The sequence below is a fragment of the Drosophila nasuta genome, chromosome 2L (genome assembly GCF_023558535.2).
Source record: "Drosophila nasuta strain 15112-1781.00 chromosome 2L, ASM2355853v1, whole genome shotgun sequence".
In the NCBI taxonomy this organism is placed as follows: domain Eukaryota; kingdom Metazoa; phylum Arthropoda; class Insecta; order Diptera; family Drosophilidae; genus Drosophila; species Drosophila nasuta.
This window is the reverse complement of record NC_083455.1, coordinates 26353740-26374088: the sequence shown is the minus strand read 5'-3', so window position 1 is coordinate 26374088 and position 20349 is coordinate 26353740. Positions and strand designations below refer to the sequence as shown.

The window sequence follows — 20349 nt, the reverse complement described above, 5'->3', positions numbered from 1 at the left end:
GTGGAGCACACCCCAAAACTGTCCGAAAGCATTCCTTACGTGTAGTCGAGAAGAGACACAGAGACGAGCTGCTCGCTGCGTGGCTTGCCTTATTTGGTTAGGCTTCATTGAAGGTGCACCTTTGTTACGCTCAATGACCGATCTGTTTGTCTTCCCCCCCACTCCCCTTGGCTACTTTTATAGGTATAACGAGTACCTACTTCGTTTAGTGTCTTGAATCATCGCTTGGGTTTGTCTCTGGGTCACTTTTTGGTGTGTGTTTGTGTATAGCATGTGTCTTGGCAGGTTGGAAACGAAGCAAACACAGCTTTAATTTCCGCGAAGCTCGCACATAATTAATGTTGCGAGCGGTTTCCGGTGGCCACACTAATGGGTTAAGGGGCAGACTTTTGGATGTTTACTTCTTTCTTTAAACTTATTTGAAATACTCAACAAACCTTTGCCTTACACGAAGCATAAATAGAACTGCATTGATCCCTGATCCATGTCAAAGATTTACGATCGTTCATAATTTATGCTTGCTCTCGAAACATTTCCTACGCAATGTCTGCCTCTCTCACTTTCAATTGCAAAATGCCGAAGAAAGGCAGAGGGCGGCCAGCTGTGGCAGCTGGCTGGAAGTACGTACAGCAATACCTCTACTTCCCAGTGACTATATCTGATCGGATCGATCTCCGTACACATAAACCTTATGACATTTTTATGTTAATGCAACTTCAAACTGTGGCGCCTCGAATCGTCGCCCGCCTTGTTTTTATTACCTTCTAAATGTTGCGTTAAGTCCGCCATTAAAACGATTGCCGTATGTTTACAGATTTGTCGTCATAATTGCTTTTTAATGCCTTATCTATCGAACTGAGTTGTGGGGCCATCATCATCATGATCATTAGGCGCGACACAAACTCTCTCGGCCAGCGGAGGCAGCCGCCGTTTAATTGTTTCAATGAGCTTTCGATAGCATCTCGGGACGGTTTTGGTTCTACCTAAGCAGCTCGCTTTTCTTATCAATAATCTATACGAATTTACGCATTCGACAGCTTCTTCGATGATGATGATGGGGGATCGCGTGTGGCAATCCTTCGAGTGTGTTTCAAGTGTGGGAAATCATTTGACAAAAAGATGCTGCGCAGTTCTCGCAGCTGTTGATCGTTATGCTAATGTGTCCCGAGTGAACTGCAATCAATGGCAAAAAGTAAAACGTATTTTTTGGCTAAATGTCAACAGCTTTTAACCCCCGATAGTCAGGCAGCTACCAGTTATCAAAAGTTATCGCCAACGACTATCATAAATCAATATAAAAGCCGCTTTAAATTGCTTAATTATCAGACATGCACGGGCGTCAAATTAACCCATATGAAATAAGTCATTTCGCTCGGTGTAATACACTCGTATTAATTTCAATTACACACAACACATACAATGCAATTATGCGTTGTAGTGTGTGCCAGGGAGGAGGGGAAGGGAAACTGGAAACTTGGGTCTCTCTGTCATGTATACCGAAAAATCTTGCAATTTATGTGATCAGCGTCTGTGATTTCAATCAGCGCGCTCGCAAAAACTCGAGATTAGCGCTCTACTCTCGAGTGGAGCGGGAAGTGTGCGGCATTTTCAGAAAATTACTCAACACCTTCTCGGAGGAGAGAACTCCACACCGAAGCTGAAGCTGGAGCCGGACCAAGCCTCAGGGCGGTCGCGTTTCAAATTTCCTAGACCGGCAAAAAAACTTTAATTAAAGAACACCATAAAAGTGTCGCCCGTGCGATCGTAATTATGAATTTAATCTCAATTAGAGCGTTTATCTTGATTTTTCCTCCACTGCCGTGGACTCTGAGCTCAGAGCTCAGCTCACAGCTCTCAACTGAATGTTTGTATGTGTGTGTGGCGACTTGTCTGGCTGGCAATTTGTTTGCCCAACGTTTTTTTCTTCTGGTTTTTGGTTTTGGTTTTGTTGTTGTGTTGAATTTATTTGCATTATCCTGGGTATGGAAACCGCGTTGAGTGTGGCGTGGCGTCAAGTTGTTTTTGGTTTTTCTTCTTCTTGTTTTTTGTATTTGCTTGGACATGTGCAAACACCTTTGTTGCATTTAAGAGATAACAATTATTCAAGCAACGCTGTTTAAATGCGTTCGCACTTATCTAACGATTGCCAACATTTTTATATTCACATTTTGGCATTTCAATTTGTCTGGCATCGATTAACTTGTATTTCAAATATGCTTTATGCGAAACTTAATAGCGGAAATGTTGCAGCTAGTGCAATAAATAAAGATATAAAGATGATATTGACTGGCTGCAATGCCATTAAGATAACTTCGAACTTTGCATAAAGAAAAGTATAGTGTAGCAAAGTCAAACAGGTTAGAATAGGAGCGATTAAATTTAATATGCATTAAAAGCTTAGACAACGGAGAAGATATCTTGAACAGAAGCTTGGCTTAAATCAATAAGGAAATGTTGAAAGAGAGCAGGAAAGATTAGACCATAAATTAGAGAAATATGAAATTTGAATGTGTCTACTCATAGGGTAGAAGGGTATTATAACTTTTTGCTTTTTGGAAATATATGTAACAGGCAGAAGGAGATATCCCCGACCCCATACAGTATTTTTCCCAATATGGTATATTTTAAATAAAGAACTATATCAATACTCCAAATATAGCATTTGGTATATTTTTAGTACTTTTGTGGTATATTAATTTGGTATATTTGAAATTTAATACCGTTTTGCTTTGCTGGCTTTTTCACTCTATGGTATATTTTGAATGTAGTAGTATATCAGCTTACCAAATTCAACATACGGTATATCTTTAGTATCTTTGCGGTATATTAATTTGGTGTACTTGAATTTGAATACCATTTTGCCTTGCTATGTTTTGCACTATATGGAGTATTTTGAATGGAGTAGTATATAAATATACAAAATGCAACATATGGTATATTTTTAGTATATTTGCGGTATATTAATTTGGCATACTTGAAATTTAAAACCGTTTTGCTTTGCTACTTTTTTCACGCTATGGTATATTTTGAATGTAGTAGTATATCAGCTTACCAAATTCAACATACGGTATATTTTTAGTATCTTTGCGGTATATTAATTTGGTGTACTTGAATTTGAATACCATTTTGCCTTGCTATGTTTTGCACTATATGGAGTATTTTGAATGTAGTAGTATATCAATATACCAAATGTAACAAATGGTATATTTTTAGTATCTTTGCGGTATATTATTTCGATATATTTCAAAATGAATACCGCACATTTTGCTTTTTTCTCAATGGCTAGCGGGTATCTCTCAGTCGAACACACCCGACTGTAGCTTTTCTACTTATTCACTTTTGTATCAGTCTAAAAGTCAAAAGTTTGTAAAATCGACCTATGCTTTATATATTGAGGACTTCAAGTGAAAGTAGTTTGAGCTAATCTTTTAAAGACTGCTCTTCAGTTTGATTAGTTGTATGTCAAATAAAGCATTATATATGATGCATTAGCATTGAGTAGAAGAAAGCTTTGCACAGTCGTATCATTTATCAAAAGGAGTCCACCTACATACTCGCAGTTTGTGCATTGCAAAAACCGAATGCGAATGCTCAATGAGAGAGGGCTGCACAAAAACAAACGATTATTGGCTTGTAATTTCGAACTATTAGTAACATTTTGCGACGACAACAAGCGCAACATGAAATGATCCACATCCTTTCCCGCTTCTTTGCTGTGTTCCGTTCCGACTGTGCAAATTTGACGGCAAAAATCAATTTGAAAACGATTTAAGACGAGCCTCGTTGTGTGTGTGTGTGTGTGTTGCCAGTGTTGGACGATGGTCACGTAGGCGTTGCCTCACAGCAAAGAAGAGGAAATGCCAATATGACACGCGCACAGTTGTTGGCCACAGCTTCACTTTGGGAGTGGGCTGACTGACTGGCTGACTGAATGGATGTATAGATGTAGATGGAGGGAGGCACTTGAACTGCTGCGTATCGTGTTACCAAAGCGGCAAATGCGGCCGCGGCCAAAAGCATTAACCAGCTATCGACGCGACGACGCTGACGGATGGGCTGGAGGCCACAGTCAAAAACCTTTTGCCGAGCTCAGACTAGACACACAGATTCGTAGTCAGAGTTGGCACTGGAGTCGCAACTCAGGCTGAAAGATAAGCGCCGACGTCGACGAAGCCGACGTCAAAGACAAATGCGTCTTGTGGGTTCAGGAATCTCTGAGATTATTACGATTTTCATAATAAATTGTGGCAAATCAGGCGCGCTGGCATTATAAGGCATCATTAACAACGACAACAGCAAAAGCAACAGCAAGAGCAACAGCATTGGGGGCAGCATGCCACAGGTCTTGAGACTTGAGGATGAGGCGCAAGTTTACACTGTAGGCCAAAGCGTTAACAAGTTGAGCCTATGACGTTGCACGTCGACAACAATATTGTTGTGGTTGTTGTTGTTGTTGGCAACTCATAACTGCAAAACGAATGAGCAAGCAAGCAAGCAAACAAGTGGGAAGTGCAGCCCAACGATCGAGGCTCGAGAGCTGGCCAAAGATCAAGCCAAGCCACCAAAGAAGGCGCCTCTCGCGCACTGTGGTGCGTGGCTTGGCTGGCGCTTTGTGGCGGTTTCTTGTGCCTTTGAAGTGGCACGCGGAGCGACGAACGCGTCGTCCATTTAAGAGCACGCCTTGGTGTGTGTGTGTGCGTCACATGGACACAACATCATCGAAACAGCCGCAGCCTATTGGAGCAGAAATGCGAACCCACCTAGAGGAACCAACAGAGGCCACCAGAGGCAACACCGACTTCGACTTCGACTCCGAGTTGGCGTTGGAGTTGCAGGCAGAGTTAGATCAAGAGCCAGAGCCAGAGCTCTAGTTGGCCTCCAGCTGGAAAAGCTGGAAAACTCAGCCATGTGCCGCATTTACTTGTCAATTTGTTTTTGGTCAACGTTTAAATAATGAACTCATATTTGCAACATTTGCTCGGCTGTTGTGTTGCACATGCGGCGCATGTCATGTTGCATTATGTGCCTGCCAGTTGAGCGCCGCTCGCTTGTTGTTGTTTCTCGTTGTTGTTGTTGCTGGTTGCGGGTTGCACGCCAAGTGAGAGTTGGGCCCCTGCACTTGCCGTAACTCTACTCCAGGAAGACTTTTGACCGACCGCAAAACTAGGAAATGTCATTGTATTGTGGTGGTTGCTGCCACAGGGAACTTTCAGGGAGGGGGGTTCAACGCAAGCGGGGCAACTGTCTGACACGGAAGGCAAGGCGAAGCAGCTAACTATGGCTGCTTCAGTTGACAATGCGTAACGTTGACTCGCAAACAAATACTTTGTGAATGGTCACAGAAGCTGACAGAAAGAGGGCACGATCTAACGGATACTTTGGGAAGCTAAATTGAAATTAAAGATATGCTAAAATAGATCTAAGACAGGCTTCATTTTGAATGGGAGAAGTGAGAGATATTGGCCAGCAAAAATTATACTTAAGCAACACTCTTAAAAGCATTTTATCTTTATCTTATAACTTTGATCGTGTAATTACAATTGCTTCAAAGATAAAGTTTTGCTTTAGCTGTATGAAATAGAAAATCTTTGAAGCTTAAGAATAGGAAAGATGAAGAAGTTATGCTAAAAATATAGACTTTATCATTTTAGCTATCAGATATATTTTCTTCTTTTGAGTAGTTGCAATTTTGATTAAATAAAGTTATACATTATGGTGTTGTGTTTCAAAGATGAGTAGTTTGTGGTAAGAAAATCCGAAGAATGTGAAATTATACGAATGCAAAGGGTTCCCACCTCATTTTGTGTATAATAATCCATTCAACTGATTTTCCCATTTAACAATATTATAAGTTTGAACTTCACATTTGATATTTACCTTTTGAATGGCTCAAGGAAAAGCTGTTAAAGCTGGACACTCTCAGCAAACTTAATTCATCGAAAATAGTCTTTCAAACTATTCTTAAAGATACTGAATGTATTCTCACTTTATCTAAAAGCTATTCTCAACAAATACTGAATGTATTCTCCGCACTTTATCTATCAGAAATACTCTTTTCCAACGATATTACATTGAGTAAATATCATTAAATGATCTGTAATGCCTTGAACTTTGCTCTTCCAACTTCTAATTAATCGTTTTATGCTTCAAGGATAAGCTGTTGCATTGGCGGTATAAAACTTCCTTTTTAATAGCATTCAAACTAAATGAAAAGTGTTTTGCGATAGGCTGCAATTACGAGTAGAGCTTAGACTTTCAGGAACTGTGCAGCTCTCTGTCAGTTATCAGGCTGCAAATAATTTATTCTCGAGCTTTGCACTCCCATTTTAGCCAGAGGCTAAGTCACACTCACTTGGCAATTAATCAAACTCTAGATCAACTTGAGAGATAACCACCATACTTTGACTTTGAACTATATATATATGTATGTACATATTGGTGGAAAAGTTGCCAAAAGGCAACTGCAATAATTGGCGATACTATCGGGCGTCGATGGCGACGCCATCAAATGACAGTTTGACGCGGTTCCTAACTCGATGTCAATGGCTTTGCGCTTGGGCATTCGAAATTCGAATCATTCTGTTTATGCTGGCTGGAGTAATGTTTATGGCTCCATGGGCAGGCAATCTATGTAAAATTATTGAAATAAAGAAATCAGGCTGCACAAACGTAAACGTTGTGCAGTAGACGAACGATGTCTGGGGGCGTTTGCACATTGTCAAAGCGACGCGAGCAAATTTCAATTTGTTAATGCGAGGCTTGAACCTGGACTTGGATTGGGCGCTGTGTGGCAATGTGTAACTGCAACTGCAACTGCAACTGCAACTCCAACTTGAGGGGAGACTGACTCTGCACTGGAATGGGGCTTGGCCACTTGTTTGCATCAATTTGAATTTTAATTGAAAACTTAGTGTGCGAATGCAAAGCAAAAAGAACTCGCCCCGGAATCTGAATCTGCGTTCAGAGTTAAACTCAACTCTCTGATTCTGATTCTGGCGCCAGTTCAGCGTCGTGCTGCAGTGGCATGTGGGTGCAATTGGATATATGGCCACGATATATACATATATAGTTTGATAAATGTCTATGCTTCAATTTCAATTTCAATTCTAGTTCCAGTTCCGCTACACACAGGTTACAGTCGAGATTTGCTTTGCAATATCCGGTAACCATAAAGTAAAAGGGTATTATAAACATCTCAAAATATATGTACATTTATAATATATGGTATATTTGGCATACCTTAAAGTACAAAATATACCAAATCTATATATACTTCTATATGTACTATATATAATATACCAAATATATCAAGTGGTATATTTTTTAAGTATTTTTAGTTTGGTATATTTTATATATGGTATATTTTGCATACCATGAAATACAAAATATACCAAATCTATGTATATACTTTTGTATGTACTATATAATATACCAAATATACCAAGTGGTATATTTTTTAGTATTTTGGTATATTATTTTGGTATATTTTAATCGTACCGAGTATCTTATAGTCGAACACACTCGACTGTGGCTTTCTTACTTGTGTTTTAGGTGTTAATTTGCGTTTCTTGCCATTTGCAGAAATGTAAATTCGCAAATTAATTGCATTCACCTTTGATATGCTAATTTGCAAACACACACACGAGAGCACAAATCATATTTAGACAAAGCTGCTAGACCCAATTGAACTCACACGTTACTCCATTAATAGTCCACTTTAACTGCAATACGTCTTAATTTCAAACTAATAAACTGAAATGCTAGGTTTATTATGAAAATCGCAAATGAAATTCATATTTTTTAATACGAGTCTCTCTGTCTATTTGCAGCAACTCTTGATGACATTGGGTAAGTCCATAAATTGTTTTATATAGTTGACATTATTTTTAAATTGTGTTTATACTTTGCTTAAATGTTGTTCATTTAGTTGCAAATCTAGTTATTATTAGCTACTGTTGTTGGGCAAGTGTTGTCTAGGAAAAATGCATTTAGTATTTTATTCTTGGGATTGAGAATTTAAACATTTATTGCCGCTATATTCTGTAGACTTTGAAAATTGATAAAGTAGAATGAATAGTAGAATCTCTCTTTAGTTTTTTTTCGAGTCCTTTAACCCTTTGGTTTAATAATTTTCAAAGTCATTTCGTAAATGCATCTAAACGTAATCATTAAACTATACTTCACTGACTGTTTAACCCTTTTGCTTTCTCTCTCTCTCAAAAACGAACCCTTTAATTAATCTTTATGCACAAACCCAGACAAACAACGTACAACCGCTTATCAAAACACGATCGAAATATACTGAAAAATGCAGTCTGATGGCACATTAAAAGAGAGAGGAGAGAACGAAAGCGAGAGCAGCTCGAGTGGCCGCGGCCACTAATAAATGTCGGACACACCCAATAAATTCTGTAGAATGCACAATCCTTTTAACAATTCCAGGGAAGTGGAGAGGGGGGCTAACACAACTGCCCACGCGAGGATAATGAACCCCGAGTTTACAACCAAAAAGTGAAGCGAATGAATTCATTAGGGAAAACTACGGGTCAGAAGGAATATTTGACCAACTGTTGTTGTTACCAAAAATTGATGAAAAGTGAGCTATGGCCAAATGCGCGCTGCTAGCCAAGTCACATCCCCCGCACTATGTGGAAATATAACTCGACACACGAACGGCACAGGCCGAGAGCGTGTCGTGTTAATTGCCACTAACTAAGCGAGCCAAGAGCGAGATAGAAGTAGTAAAAGAGAGCGAGTGAGAGAGAGAGCAAGTGAACCTTATCGAGCTGCGTTGTTTGGTAGGCGTGTGTGGGGCAACAGACAGGACCAGGACCAGGACCTGTGTGCGCCATATGGTGCTGGAAGAAGATGTATCTATTTTGGCTAGAATGAAATTAATTACAAACTGACCAAAATTTGATGAAGCCGCCGACAGCCGGGATCGCTCTAGCCTCAATGAAATGATCATTGCTAGAGTTTTAATTTGGGTTTCTTGCACTGAACCGAACTGAACTGAACTGAAGAAGCCGCCGGTCGACACCTGATGTTTGATACGATAGCCAAAAAGACTCAAGACCGAAGGCGTTGTCTGTCTCAGGGGCCAAATTTACGGTTTCACTTTCAGTGTTCAAATCAGAACAGGTAACGACGAGAGAGATAGTTCGACAGACGGACAACAGTTGTGCGTCTACTACTAAGATGATAAAGTTAATTGCAATTTTACAAACTGTTAGTTTACGATGTGTGGCAGCAACACACTTCTGTGTGTGGGGCTCATAAAATGCATCTTTCGAATAGATGAGGGGGGAATTGCAGACGTCATCGTTGTGTGTGTAGCGGAAACGGAAGAAAGTCTTTCTATACTCATACATATTTCAAGAGTCTGCACGACGTCATCGTGAGCATCCAGGTGGACTGAATCGAATAGATCAATCGATTTGCATAGCAACCAATTGTCTAGCAAAGACAACTTATTCTTCGCACGTGAATGCAGCAAGCAGAGTTTAGCATATTTGTTCATCGACTTTTATTGGATTACCGTTCTATGCACTTCTTGCTACACCTTCGAGTCAAAGGGATAGATAGATAGATACTTAACAGGCCTAAAAGATACAAATTCTAAGCTGTCGGTGAAATGAAGCCATGTTCCACAGCTTCGCAGCTGACTGATGTAGGCCTGCTTTCAGATAGCGGGAAGAAAGTCACATACATAAATCATTTCTTTTTTTTTTGTGTCGTAGGCTTTCTGCTTTCAGTCTGTCGCATTTCTGGATCGATCGAATTGCTATTGCTAGTTATTTTTGGATTGTCGGATTGTCGCATTGCTCATCGCATCGCATCTTCATTGGAGGGGGAGGAAGCGAACCGAGGGGGGGAAGTTGGCTTGTTGTAACATTCTCCATATATGCGAGTATTTTGTAAAAGCTACCGCATCGATTTGCGTGCGATGTGTGTCAAGTAGATGCAATCTCTGGAGCAGAGCAGAGCAATGAATCGATTTGCCTGCAAATTAACGAACGAATCGGATATGCTTCTTCGTGTAAACGTGCTGCTGTGAGAGGCGCTACTTTCTACCCTTTTTTTTGTTGTCGAGCGCTTCTTTTGCTATACTCTTTATGCAATATTTATTTTTGGATCTGTCTTTTATAAAATTCAAATTGATTTGGCGAAGATGCGTCCGCCAAGCAGGAAGTAATTGCTACTTTTTTTTTGGGCAGAGAGAGAGATTGTCAGTGAGAGAAACTAATTAAGGAGACAAAAATCATAGCCACAATTAACTAACCGTTTGCCAATGTAGAAATACCAACTTGTCAAGGGCAATCACAGTGTGGCAGCAACAACAACACAGATACAGACACAACAGACCACGATCGCCGTTGTCTCTCTGGAGCTCATTGATCATGTCGCCTGACGACGATGATGAGCCAAGGGAAACACAAAACGACATGTCAACTATAACCAACCACCCATCGATCGGCGACTTTCTGAACACAGCAAACATCAGCGCAACTTGCAACAACCGACAAGTAACAACATTTATCAACGCTTGACGATCTACAGCAGAGCCAAACACAGGCACGAACCGAGCGAAAGCCAAAAGAATTGCAATCTAGAGATGGTCACATAGATCACATAGAACGTTTGCATTCGAGGATTATGAGGAGATATACTCACGACACGACACGCAACACGCTGTCATCGCTAGCAACGAACAACTTGATGTTGTGCAACGAGTTGCACTTAGCGACAACTAACGCCACGACTCCGCTGATCTTCTGTTGCGAGGTAACTCGAGGCGCAGCCTAGAACTTAATGCGGTCTGTGGCTGTGCTTTACAGTTAAGGTCGCTCACACTGTACTGTCCCTCTGCCGCCTGTTAGTGACTAACTGACTGACTGACTAAAGATCGCTGACAGCCAGCCAGCATAAGAAGGGGAAGAAATGGGTGTCGAATGCTGGCCACGATCATTTTGCATATGCCAAAGCCATAAAGCATTCATGTAGAGTACTCGAAGAAGTACTACGAGACAGTTGTCCACGATGTCAGACACAGCACAACTCGTGGCTTTGCTGTCAGCTGCAATTTCTCCGCAGGCATTTGATTTATGCGCTGCGATCGCTTGACGATCATCACATCACATCACATATAGCTCTCCACTTGTCGAGAGATAGATCATATCTCATCTCAGTGCTCCACATCTGAGAGCTCAACGATTAAGCAATATGTTTCTGTTTCTGTTTCTGTTTTTTTTTGTGTTAGCTATGTTTTAGAGTTTGGCAAGTAAGCAAAGTAACTAGCAGCAGCCCCCACATGAGACACCCGCTTCACTGGTTTTTTTTGCTTTTCTTCTGTTTGCTTATCTTCGATCTGCTCTGGCGGGGGTTACGAAATTCGAATCCAAATCCAAATCCACATCGAAATCGAAGGCGACTGCGACGAGTGCTCCAGAGTTACCAAGATTAATGTTGATGCTTTTTCAATTACAACTCTGGCAGCATACAAATTTGGAGTAAAACGTAATCGTCGTAATCTCAGACGTCCTAAACGACGACAAAGACCACGACCACGACTCCCAGCTTCAGCCTCAGCTTCAACTTCAGATGCAGCCTGCAACTCTCAGCCTAGGCCTGGCTTGGCCTGAGTGACTGCCTAAGTGGCTGCTGCTGCCGCTGCTGCTGTTGTGAGTCGTATTCGTATTGCATTTCCTAATGTTTGTTTTGCATGAGCTTAGCATACGCTGTAAACACACACAAGGAGTCAAGCGGGTTGTCTAGTTTGATAGAGTTTCAATTAAATTTATACAATTGAAGTGAATAAGAGTTAATATTCAAATAACTATTAGTGGAAACAAGGCCACAAATAATTAAAATCAGAAAATTTGAAAATAACAGCTTAAAACAATACTTATATTAATTTAAAATGTAAAGTTTTAAATTGGAGACTTAGCCCTATATTTGATCTACAAAATATGCTAAAAGATTCGAAACTATAGTCCGATCATCAGTAGCCATTAAGCTGGGAATTGGTTTCTAAAAGTTGTTATATTGTATATCATGTTTTATATAGATCATAAATGATTTCTAAAAGTTGTTGTATTGTACATCATTATTCATAAAGATCAGAATTGTTTCTAAAAGTTGTTGAATTGTAGATCACATAGATCATATTGACTTCTAAAAATTTTTGTATTGTAGATCACCTCTTATTTAATTGACAAATTTGCTGAGAGAGAACACTTTCTAGTCAAACTTTATTCATTCAAGAGTTTCACATTAATTCAAATTCTTTATACTTCCTCACCTCCTTAACATTTTCTTTTAAATTTTCTGTGTATTCTCTTAATACTTTTAGCTTAATTCACACTTCTTATAGGGGCTCACCTCCTTAACGTTCTCTTTTAAATTTGCAGAGTGTTCACTCAATAGTTTCACCTTAATTCACATTCTTCATACTTCCTCACCTCATTAGCAATCTCATTTAAATTTGCAGGGTATCTACTAGTAGTTCAAACAACTGCATTCACTTCTTTTTGATGGCTGTGTGACATGCGCCGCCGTTCGTTGATTGCCCCAACTTTGTCTTGTGTTCCGCTCGCTTGCGATCCTCTCTATGCCGCCTCCTGATCGCCCCCTTAATCACGGTTTGCCCCTTTCCGTTGCTTCTCAATGCCGGCAATTACAAATGCTGTGACTTGTATCATGGCCAGCCATCGATTTGTATGGCACAACAAAAAAAACCTCGTACTCGTATGTTTTGCTGCGAATTCGATCGCATCTTGTTCCTCGATTGACTCGACTTGGGTTCCTCTGTCAATTGCAATTTGTTATCTGCTCTGCAAAGCAAATTCGCGTTGATTCAAAGCTACAGCTTCAGGTGCTTACCACATCTTCTTCTTCGTGTTTGTTGTTCTTACCATTGTCGTTGTTGTTGGTCATTCAATCAAAGGATTTGCTCTGACTTCGGCTGAGTCGAGTGTGTGCGCGCTTTGTGCTGTCGTCTGAGCAATGATTAGCTACGAGTTTTGCGGCTAAACACAGGACAACGGCAATGGCCTAAAGCCGGACCAAAAGGATGCCGCAACAATAGTAAGCGGCACACATCACACAAGCAGATGAAGCCAAAGAACTTCTTTCTGCATTCGCAGTTCTGGGTCAGTAGGTGACGAGGCAACTGAGGCAACAATGCAGACAACTGGGCGACAGGTACAGACAGCTACACTGTGCGAAAATAGTCCATCGAATGGGAGAAGGAAATAAATTTAATATCTTTGTGATTATATAAGGGAATTATCATAAGTAAAAGAAAATTAACCGAATTGCTTGAATTTTAACGTTTCAAAAAGAGATACTGTAGTATTACATCAGAAATATAGTTTTGAATTTAAATTAATATCTTATATGTTAAGTTTATACTTTGTAAATCGGACATTCCACACTTCAATGCATTTTATTGAGATGGGCTAGCTGAAGAAAATATTTCTAAGAGATTTTAAGAGAATATTTCAAACAGAAATTCACAAATATGTTTTTACAAAATCTCTGCAGTTTTCTTGACAATTTCTTTCAGTGTGCACATTGCACTGCTTGAAGCTGAAGCTGACTTCTTTTGGATTTTCCGTTTCGCTCAAGGTGCGCAAGGTGATTTCTTTCCATAGCGGTACTTGCATTGTCCTTCTCTCTTTTTTTTGCACATGCGACGCGCTCTGATTACGACTAAAAGGAAGAAAATAGTAGAACAAGAATGAAATGATTGCTTTTTGTTGTGTTTTGTTAGCCAAGGTGCAGTTCTAGGAACATGTGTGTTTGCGTTTTGTATGTGTTTTATTTATGGTAGAAAGGTGTTGCCATTGCTACAAAATGTCACTAATGTACGTATCCTTTTGCGCCTTTAAAACTGCCGCCAGAATTTGTGCCACAATCGTAAGGACTACGTGACTGCCGCCAACGTAACCTGTAAAAGAGCTTATCAGAGAGGGAAAGGAAACACAGGTAATTAAGCATAATCAATGCATTTCCACTATCGAAAGATGCTCCTCAAATGTTTTCCAAAGTGTGCCTAGATAAGAGCAGACTACAAATTGCTGTCTAAGGACTCTTCAGACTGCCGTCTGTCATGTCAATCAGTTAGTTCAAATACAGGCTTCGATAAGCAGCCGTCGTCGTCGTCCTTGTCGTTGTCGTTGTCCTTGTTGTCCTATTGGTACGTCTATCACCTGCGTCGGAGCGCATGCGTCGTGTATCCTTTGTGTAAACAAATGCGAGGAGCAAAAGGATTGCTGCTGGATTGAAAAAAAGGAGCAGGAAACCTTTTGATATTGTTGTAAATAGGGGCAGCTAATTAAATATTTGCGTTTGCCAAAGGTGCAAAAATCTACTCGCTGATATGATTTGATGAAATATTAGGGGCGGGTTAAGAGGAAGTTCTTCTTCTACCAAAAACCGAACTGAAATTGAAAGTGCAACAGCATTTATTGTTTGCCTTTAGGAAAGGTGTTTTTCGCTGCTCAGAATACGATATTGTTATGGAATAGCTGAAGAAATTGTTGCCAGTTTGTCAGCTGTTTGAAATCTGAGCAAAACGGAAATAGGACTTGCATATCCGTCCCCAAGAAAAATAGAACAAAGATGAACCAATTTTGATCTATACTTTACAATAATCACTTGTAGTTGGATTATCTTTTGTAATATTTTTTTCCTTTTCCTTCACTTGATATTGAGAAAACAGTTTTGAGTTTCTTTTGTCATTTTGTAAAATTTATTCTTATCAAAAATATATAATATGCGCTTAAGAACTATAAATATCTTAACATTAACATTGGCTAAACATAACTAGAAATAATTGTGTATAAATTAAATAGCAGTTAACTAAAAACTATTACAATTTGGTCAAATGCTGTCTGATAAATGTTCGTGGCAAATGTACAGAATACTTAAGAGCTACAAAACGAAATAAATAGAGAGAGAGTATTATATGCTATAGCACCAAAACCGAGAGTAAATCGAGCTTAGAAATAACTATGAGTTGGGCTTATTGTCAGTTTGTCAGTTGTTTGCTTTGGGTTAGATCCTTGCCAGCGGAATGTTGGTTCGTCGTTCAGTTCAGATTCCAAGTCCCAGTCTAGACAATTGTGATGGTGCAATTGGAGCTGGTGTGCTTGTTGAGCAGCGACATGCGGGAGAACGATTTGTGGCACACCTGGCAGGCGTACTTCTTCACATCCACGTGGGTTTGCTGATGGGCACGCAGATTGGAGCGATCGGCAAAGGAGCGCGGGCAGTCGGGGCACTGGAATGGCTTCTCGCCGGTGTGTGTGCGAATGTGTCCTTGCAGCAGCCACGGACGGGAGAAGGCCTTGCCGCAGATGGGGCACTTGCAGGGCAGCGTGTGGGTGCGAATGTGCATCTTAAGGGCTCCGATTGTGGTGTAGAGCTTGCCGCATTCCTCACACGAATGCTGCTTCTTCTCCTGGTTGCACTCGGCAGCTGGGCAGTGGAATTGGCGATGCTTCGACAGTCCCATCGAGGTGGAGTACATCTTCTGGCAGTTGTCGCACTTGTGGCGATAGTTCTTGGCCGCAGTCGATGCTGCTGTCGATGAGCTGGCATTGCTCGAGCTGCTGCTGGAGCTGTGGGAGGCGGCGTACGAAGAGTAGGCAGAGGACGATGAAGACGAGGCCAGGCTGCTGCTGCGTGCCTCATCGAAGAGGTGGAACAGTGCCGGCAGTGGAATGTCGTTGCGCACCGAGAGATCCTCGGGCTCGGAGCTGGCCTCCGAGCCGGGACTCGATGGTGGTGTCATCTGCTGGTAGCTGTAGACCGAGTGTGGCGATGCCAGCGAGCTGGCAGGCGATGGGAATGCCGCAGCATTCAGATGTGGCTGATAGCTGCTCCACAGTGCCGAGATCGGATTGCAGCCGGCGGCCATCACGAAGGCCGATTGATAGGGATTCGTTGTGTATCCGGCAGTGGCTGCAGTCAGACCACGCATGTGTATATCGGTGGGTTGGTACTCCTCCTGCTCGGCGGGCGGCGATAGCAGAGCCGAGCTGAGCGGTGAGCAGGCACGGCGTGGTGGCGTTGTCTTGGACAAATTCAAGACGTATTCACGCTTGGCCGGCAGCTCGTAATCCTCAAAGTCATCCAGAGCGCTGGCTTTGCGCTTGAGTGAGAGATCCTGTGGCTGTTCCTCTTGCTGGACGATTACTGCTGGAACAAACTGTGAGCTCTTGGTCAATGCCAAGGCCTCCGTTTGCGGCAGTTCATCCACAAAGACGATGGGACGCTTCTTCAGCGGGCAGCTTTTGTAGTTGACGGCCATGGTAGCGAATATGTTGTTGATATTATTTGATGATACGATGTTAAATATAGTTGTGTTGATGTGTGTGTGTTTGTAGTTCCGAGCACTTTTTCGAGAGTTCGAGTTCGAGATCGAGACGAGACGAGAGAGTTGCTTACTCAACGAGCGCTGAGGTTGCTGTGACAGGTCGAGGGCAGAGCGAGCTCTTTTTATATGCCCGGCAGCGGGGCTGCTGACTGCCTGACGTCTGCCCATTTGGTGGTGGTTCTTCTTCAGTTCACACACACACACATGCACGCAGGCAGCAGACGCACGTGTATGCTGCTAGGTAGCAGCAACAACAACAGCAGCAACTCTCACACATACACTCAGGCACTTTTCCCATACCCTTATTGCGTGTTTCCCATTTGTCGTATTCTCTCTCGTTCCGTTTGCTCTCTCTTCCTCTCGATATTGCTCTCTCGCTCGCACTACCTGCTACCTGACATACGCTCTCTGAGAATCCCTTTTGGAACGCAGGCGCACCCTCCCTCAGTTTTTGCCAGGTAATGATCCAAGCTCCCTCTGCTGCGACGATCACAACGCGCATAACTTGTGACAACTTCACCTACTCGTATTACCCGCGGAGCACATCGGTGCTCGGTAATAACTCGTCAAAGCATGTGCGCTACTTCGTCTCCCAATCTCTTGTCAATCTGCGTCGCAGGTATTGTCAGCATCCATGGAATTTTCGAAGTTTCGCTTTCGCCAAGCACTTGGAAACATTTGAAACAATTTCTATTTATAAGTTGCGGCATTTTTCACCAGTCAAATTGGATGATTCCCTCACTTTCCACTTTCGGGGTAGTTTTCGACGCATCTGCCACACCGGAGGGGGGAGGTAAATTGAACCTGAGATGTGCCGTGTCGTGTTGTGTTGTGCTCGGCTGGTTCTACAATTGACATTGCACCTAAAGCCATAAGTAAAGCTATAAATAGTCGCTGCAGTCTATTGTAGCTATATATTAGCTCTTAGGGGGACACTTTCCACTAACTTATTATGCCGTGTGCTGCTCGATCACTTTAGACTTTTTTGGTATCAAATCAGGTTAAAGGTAAATGTGATGTTCTCGAAATTACCTCTCAAGTTTCCTAACTTTATAGATGTGTTGTAACCTCAATACAATCCTGTAATCTTCAGCTTGAGCAACGTGGGAGCCTTAATGTTTCATAAAACAATCGTGTAATCTCAGTCGTGGGATCCTCTGCACTCGGCCCATCACTTCCTTCGTTGACTTGTACTTGCCTCATTTCACATGCACACCAAACAACTGTCCCACATCGTGGCAGGACATAGGGAGGCACTAGATTTGTTTTTACCCACGTCCATGGCCTAGGGAAAAACAGCACAGCCCGCATACTAACAATTTTTGATTTCCCAGTCATCAAAAAAACCAAATCACACGCATATTCCCGATCGAGCACATCGCACTTTCCCAGGGAAATGTGTGAAACGCGAAACGCGAAATGAGAAAAAACCTAAGCAAATGTAGCAAACCCAAAAGTTTTGATAAACCCAAGGCGATGACAAAAACGCACAAAAATCGAAAAATTCCAAGTGCAGCATGCAAAATTCCAATTTCCCAAGAGGCAATCGCGACTCTCTCTCTTACTCTCAGTCCAATGACCAATGGCAGTGCTTCAAAGGTTCGCTGGGTGTGATGGCAACACAAGCAGCCAGCAAGTAATCGATAGATTGTTGTATTTCCATTTTGTAGTTTCCCTATGATGGATTTTCCTGCTCTCACTCCGGATGTGGATCGGCGCATTGGATTTAAAGTAATTTCCCAGCTTATCCAATTACGCAGTCAGCGAAACTCAAGCAAAACACGAGCGACGATTGGTCAGCGTCCTCGGGAATTTCGTGCGCCTTGGGAAGTTGCCTCCCTACCCATCTACCTACCAACACACACCTAACGGGCGATCCCAACAATGTTGGTTATTACGTGTGTTATTCCGCGCAATTAACAAGCATACGAGCCACTACCTAATGATCATCCAAAACGCTAATATCGTGCGCGGAATTGCCCGCGAGGATATCGCGAAATAACCCGCGATCTTTCATTCATAAGTCAGGTTAAACCCGAACATCCCATGGAAACCCTCTCGCACTTGTTGTCCTGCAAGTACCTGCCATGGATTCTCCTGCGGGTTTCGCCCGCTCATTAGCATTAGCTAGGTATAGATTATGGTTTGGCAAGATTGAGATTTCCACCAGCACCAGCAGCAATACTTCATTCAGTTGCCTGATCGGAAAAACCCTTTTCCGCTGCCTGATTCCACAGTTGCCGTTAGAATCTGTGCAGGTGCGTCCCAAAGGGATTTACGTTGTCGTTCCTATTTTCGCAAACAATAATGCCATCCTATTTTTGCACCTTGTCTCTCTCACAATGCCCCGAAAAGAGAATGCCTTCTATTGTTGCGAGAGCAGTTATAGGTCAGCAGATGAGTGCAGCAAATGGAACGCAAAAATGGAGAGAATGCTAAGCGATGCCTTAGAGAAGAATATTCAAGGAAACAATTAGACTAGATTTTCTTAATAGTATCTCAAAGCTGGAGAAGTACATCTTAAAACATAAATATCCTATGATAAGTTTGGTAGAATCTCGTAAGTTTACAACACAATTTTCCTAAGTTTATCAAACTATCGTTGTACTTGTCTCCCGGCTCTTCTCGGTTATTACAGCCTGGCCCGGTGCATTGGCACACCTTTTGCCAAAAAGAAATAAGAAAACATGTACTGAAAAAATAGAATGGAAAGAAAAAACAAACTATGGCCCAAGATATACGATGTGTGATGTCGTTGACAATGAATGGTTGATTACTACCCCCAGAGCAGATCTTGGAACAACTGCAGAGCCAAGCCGAGCCGAGTTTTTGGCACGGACAAAAGAACTACCAATCCATAAATCGAAATCGAAGCCAAGAAAGAAGAATGAAGCTGAAAGAACAACACAAAAATGAAATCACTGCCACGGGCCTTGGGCACCGGGTGCATTGCACAATCAATAGACGCAGGACCTCATGACACAATAAACGATCGGAGACAGAGGGACAGACAGATCGACTGAGCAGACACATTGGAGTAAATGTTTTGAAAAGCCAGCGAAAGGAATTGCTTCCAAGAATCCCAAATAAACTATAGAACGAAGGAAAAAAATAAAACGAAGTCGGCGGCGTATCAATGTCCTTAGCCAGAAGAAATCAAAAAGTTGGATCACCTGGCCGAATCGAGATGACGATTATGTGCGGGTGCCGCTTCGCTTAATCCTCTCCAGCTACCAGCTACCTGTGATCCATTGTTCTCGCCCAATTGTGAATGACCCCCAGCAACAACCCCCCAGTATGATGGATAAAAAGAAGAAGCTCTGCATCCTCATGACCTGACTGTGTCTGCCACTTGCCATCTGCTCGTGCTCTGTTGTGTTGTGTTCTATGCTGACTTTGATTCCGACTTCTTTTAAGAGAAAGAGATTCGCGCAGGTTTCGTGCCTATTCATGCTTCGTTATCCTGTCAATGCCTGCGCATTATCCTCATTGTCTGTGTCAGCGCGTTGTCTTCACTACACTCCCTACAACACACATCGTTATCCCTACTCTAAGTCCTTGATAGTAGTTTGACTTAACGTGCTGCTTAGCCTATTAAATGTGTCTCCTAAAAAATGAAGTGAATAAATATTTTACAATTTTACGATGCTGTTGCGGCGATTAAGTTGCAGGAGGTCCCCAGGAAGCGGAAGACGTCGCATTTATAAATAAGAAAGAGAAGAACTATAGGCTAAATTTGACAAATAGAAAATTGCATTTTGAAATAATTGGTAGATTAGAGCTGCTTGCTTACAAAGATTTTCAGTCTACAGAAGGAAATCCAAATTGTAGTGATAGTTGTATTTATTCATTGTATTTTAATAGAAAGCACTTAAGGGAATGAAGAACTTGAATACTTCAAAAAGACATTAAGAGAATGACATAAAATATATTTAGCAAGTAACCAATGAATACGTTTTGCAACC

The 20349-nt window shown here is 41.8% G+C and overlaps 1 protein-coding gene and 1 long non-coding RNA gene across 2 annotated transcripts in view; one reads left to right on the top strand and one right to left on the bottom strand.

Annotated features, from left to right (window-relative positions):
* Positions 1-13975, top strand: part of LOC132791214 (uncharacterized) — a 145374-nt gene extending 131399 nt beyond the window's left edge. The window contains exons 7-8 of the long non-coding RNA XR_009632880.1: positions 7830-7848; positions 13905-13975. This is a non-coding gene — a long non-coding RNA (uncharacterized LOC132791214). The remainder of the gene's footprint in view (positions 1-7829; positions 7849-13904) is intronic.
* A 787-nt stretch (positions 13976-14762) lies between these two features.
* On the bottom strand, positions 14763-16405 carry LOC132791196 (protein snail). The gene has a single exon (XM_060800034.1). The coding sequence runs from the start codon at positions 16316-16318 to the stop codon at positions 15119-15121; it is 1200 nt and encodes a 399-aa protein (XP_060656017.1). The 5' UTR covers positions 16319-16405; the 3' UTR covers positions 14763-15118.
* Between the last annotated feature and the right edge of the window lie 3944 nt (positions 16406-20349).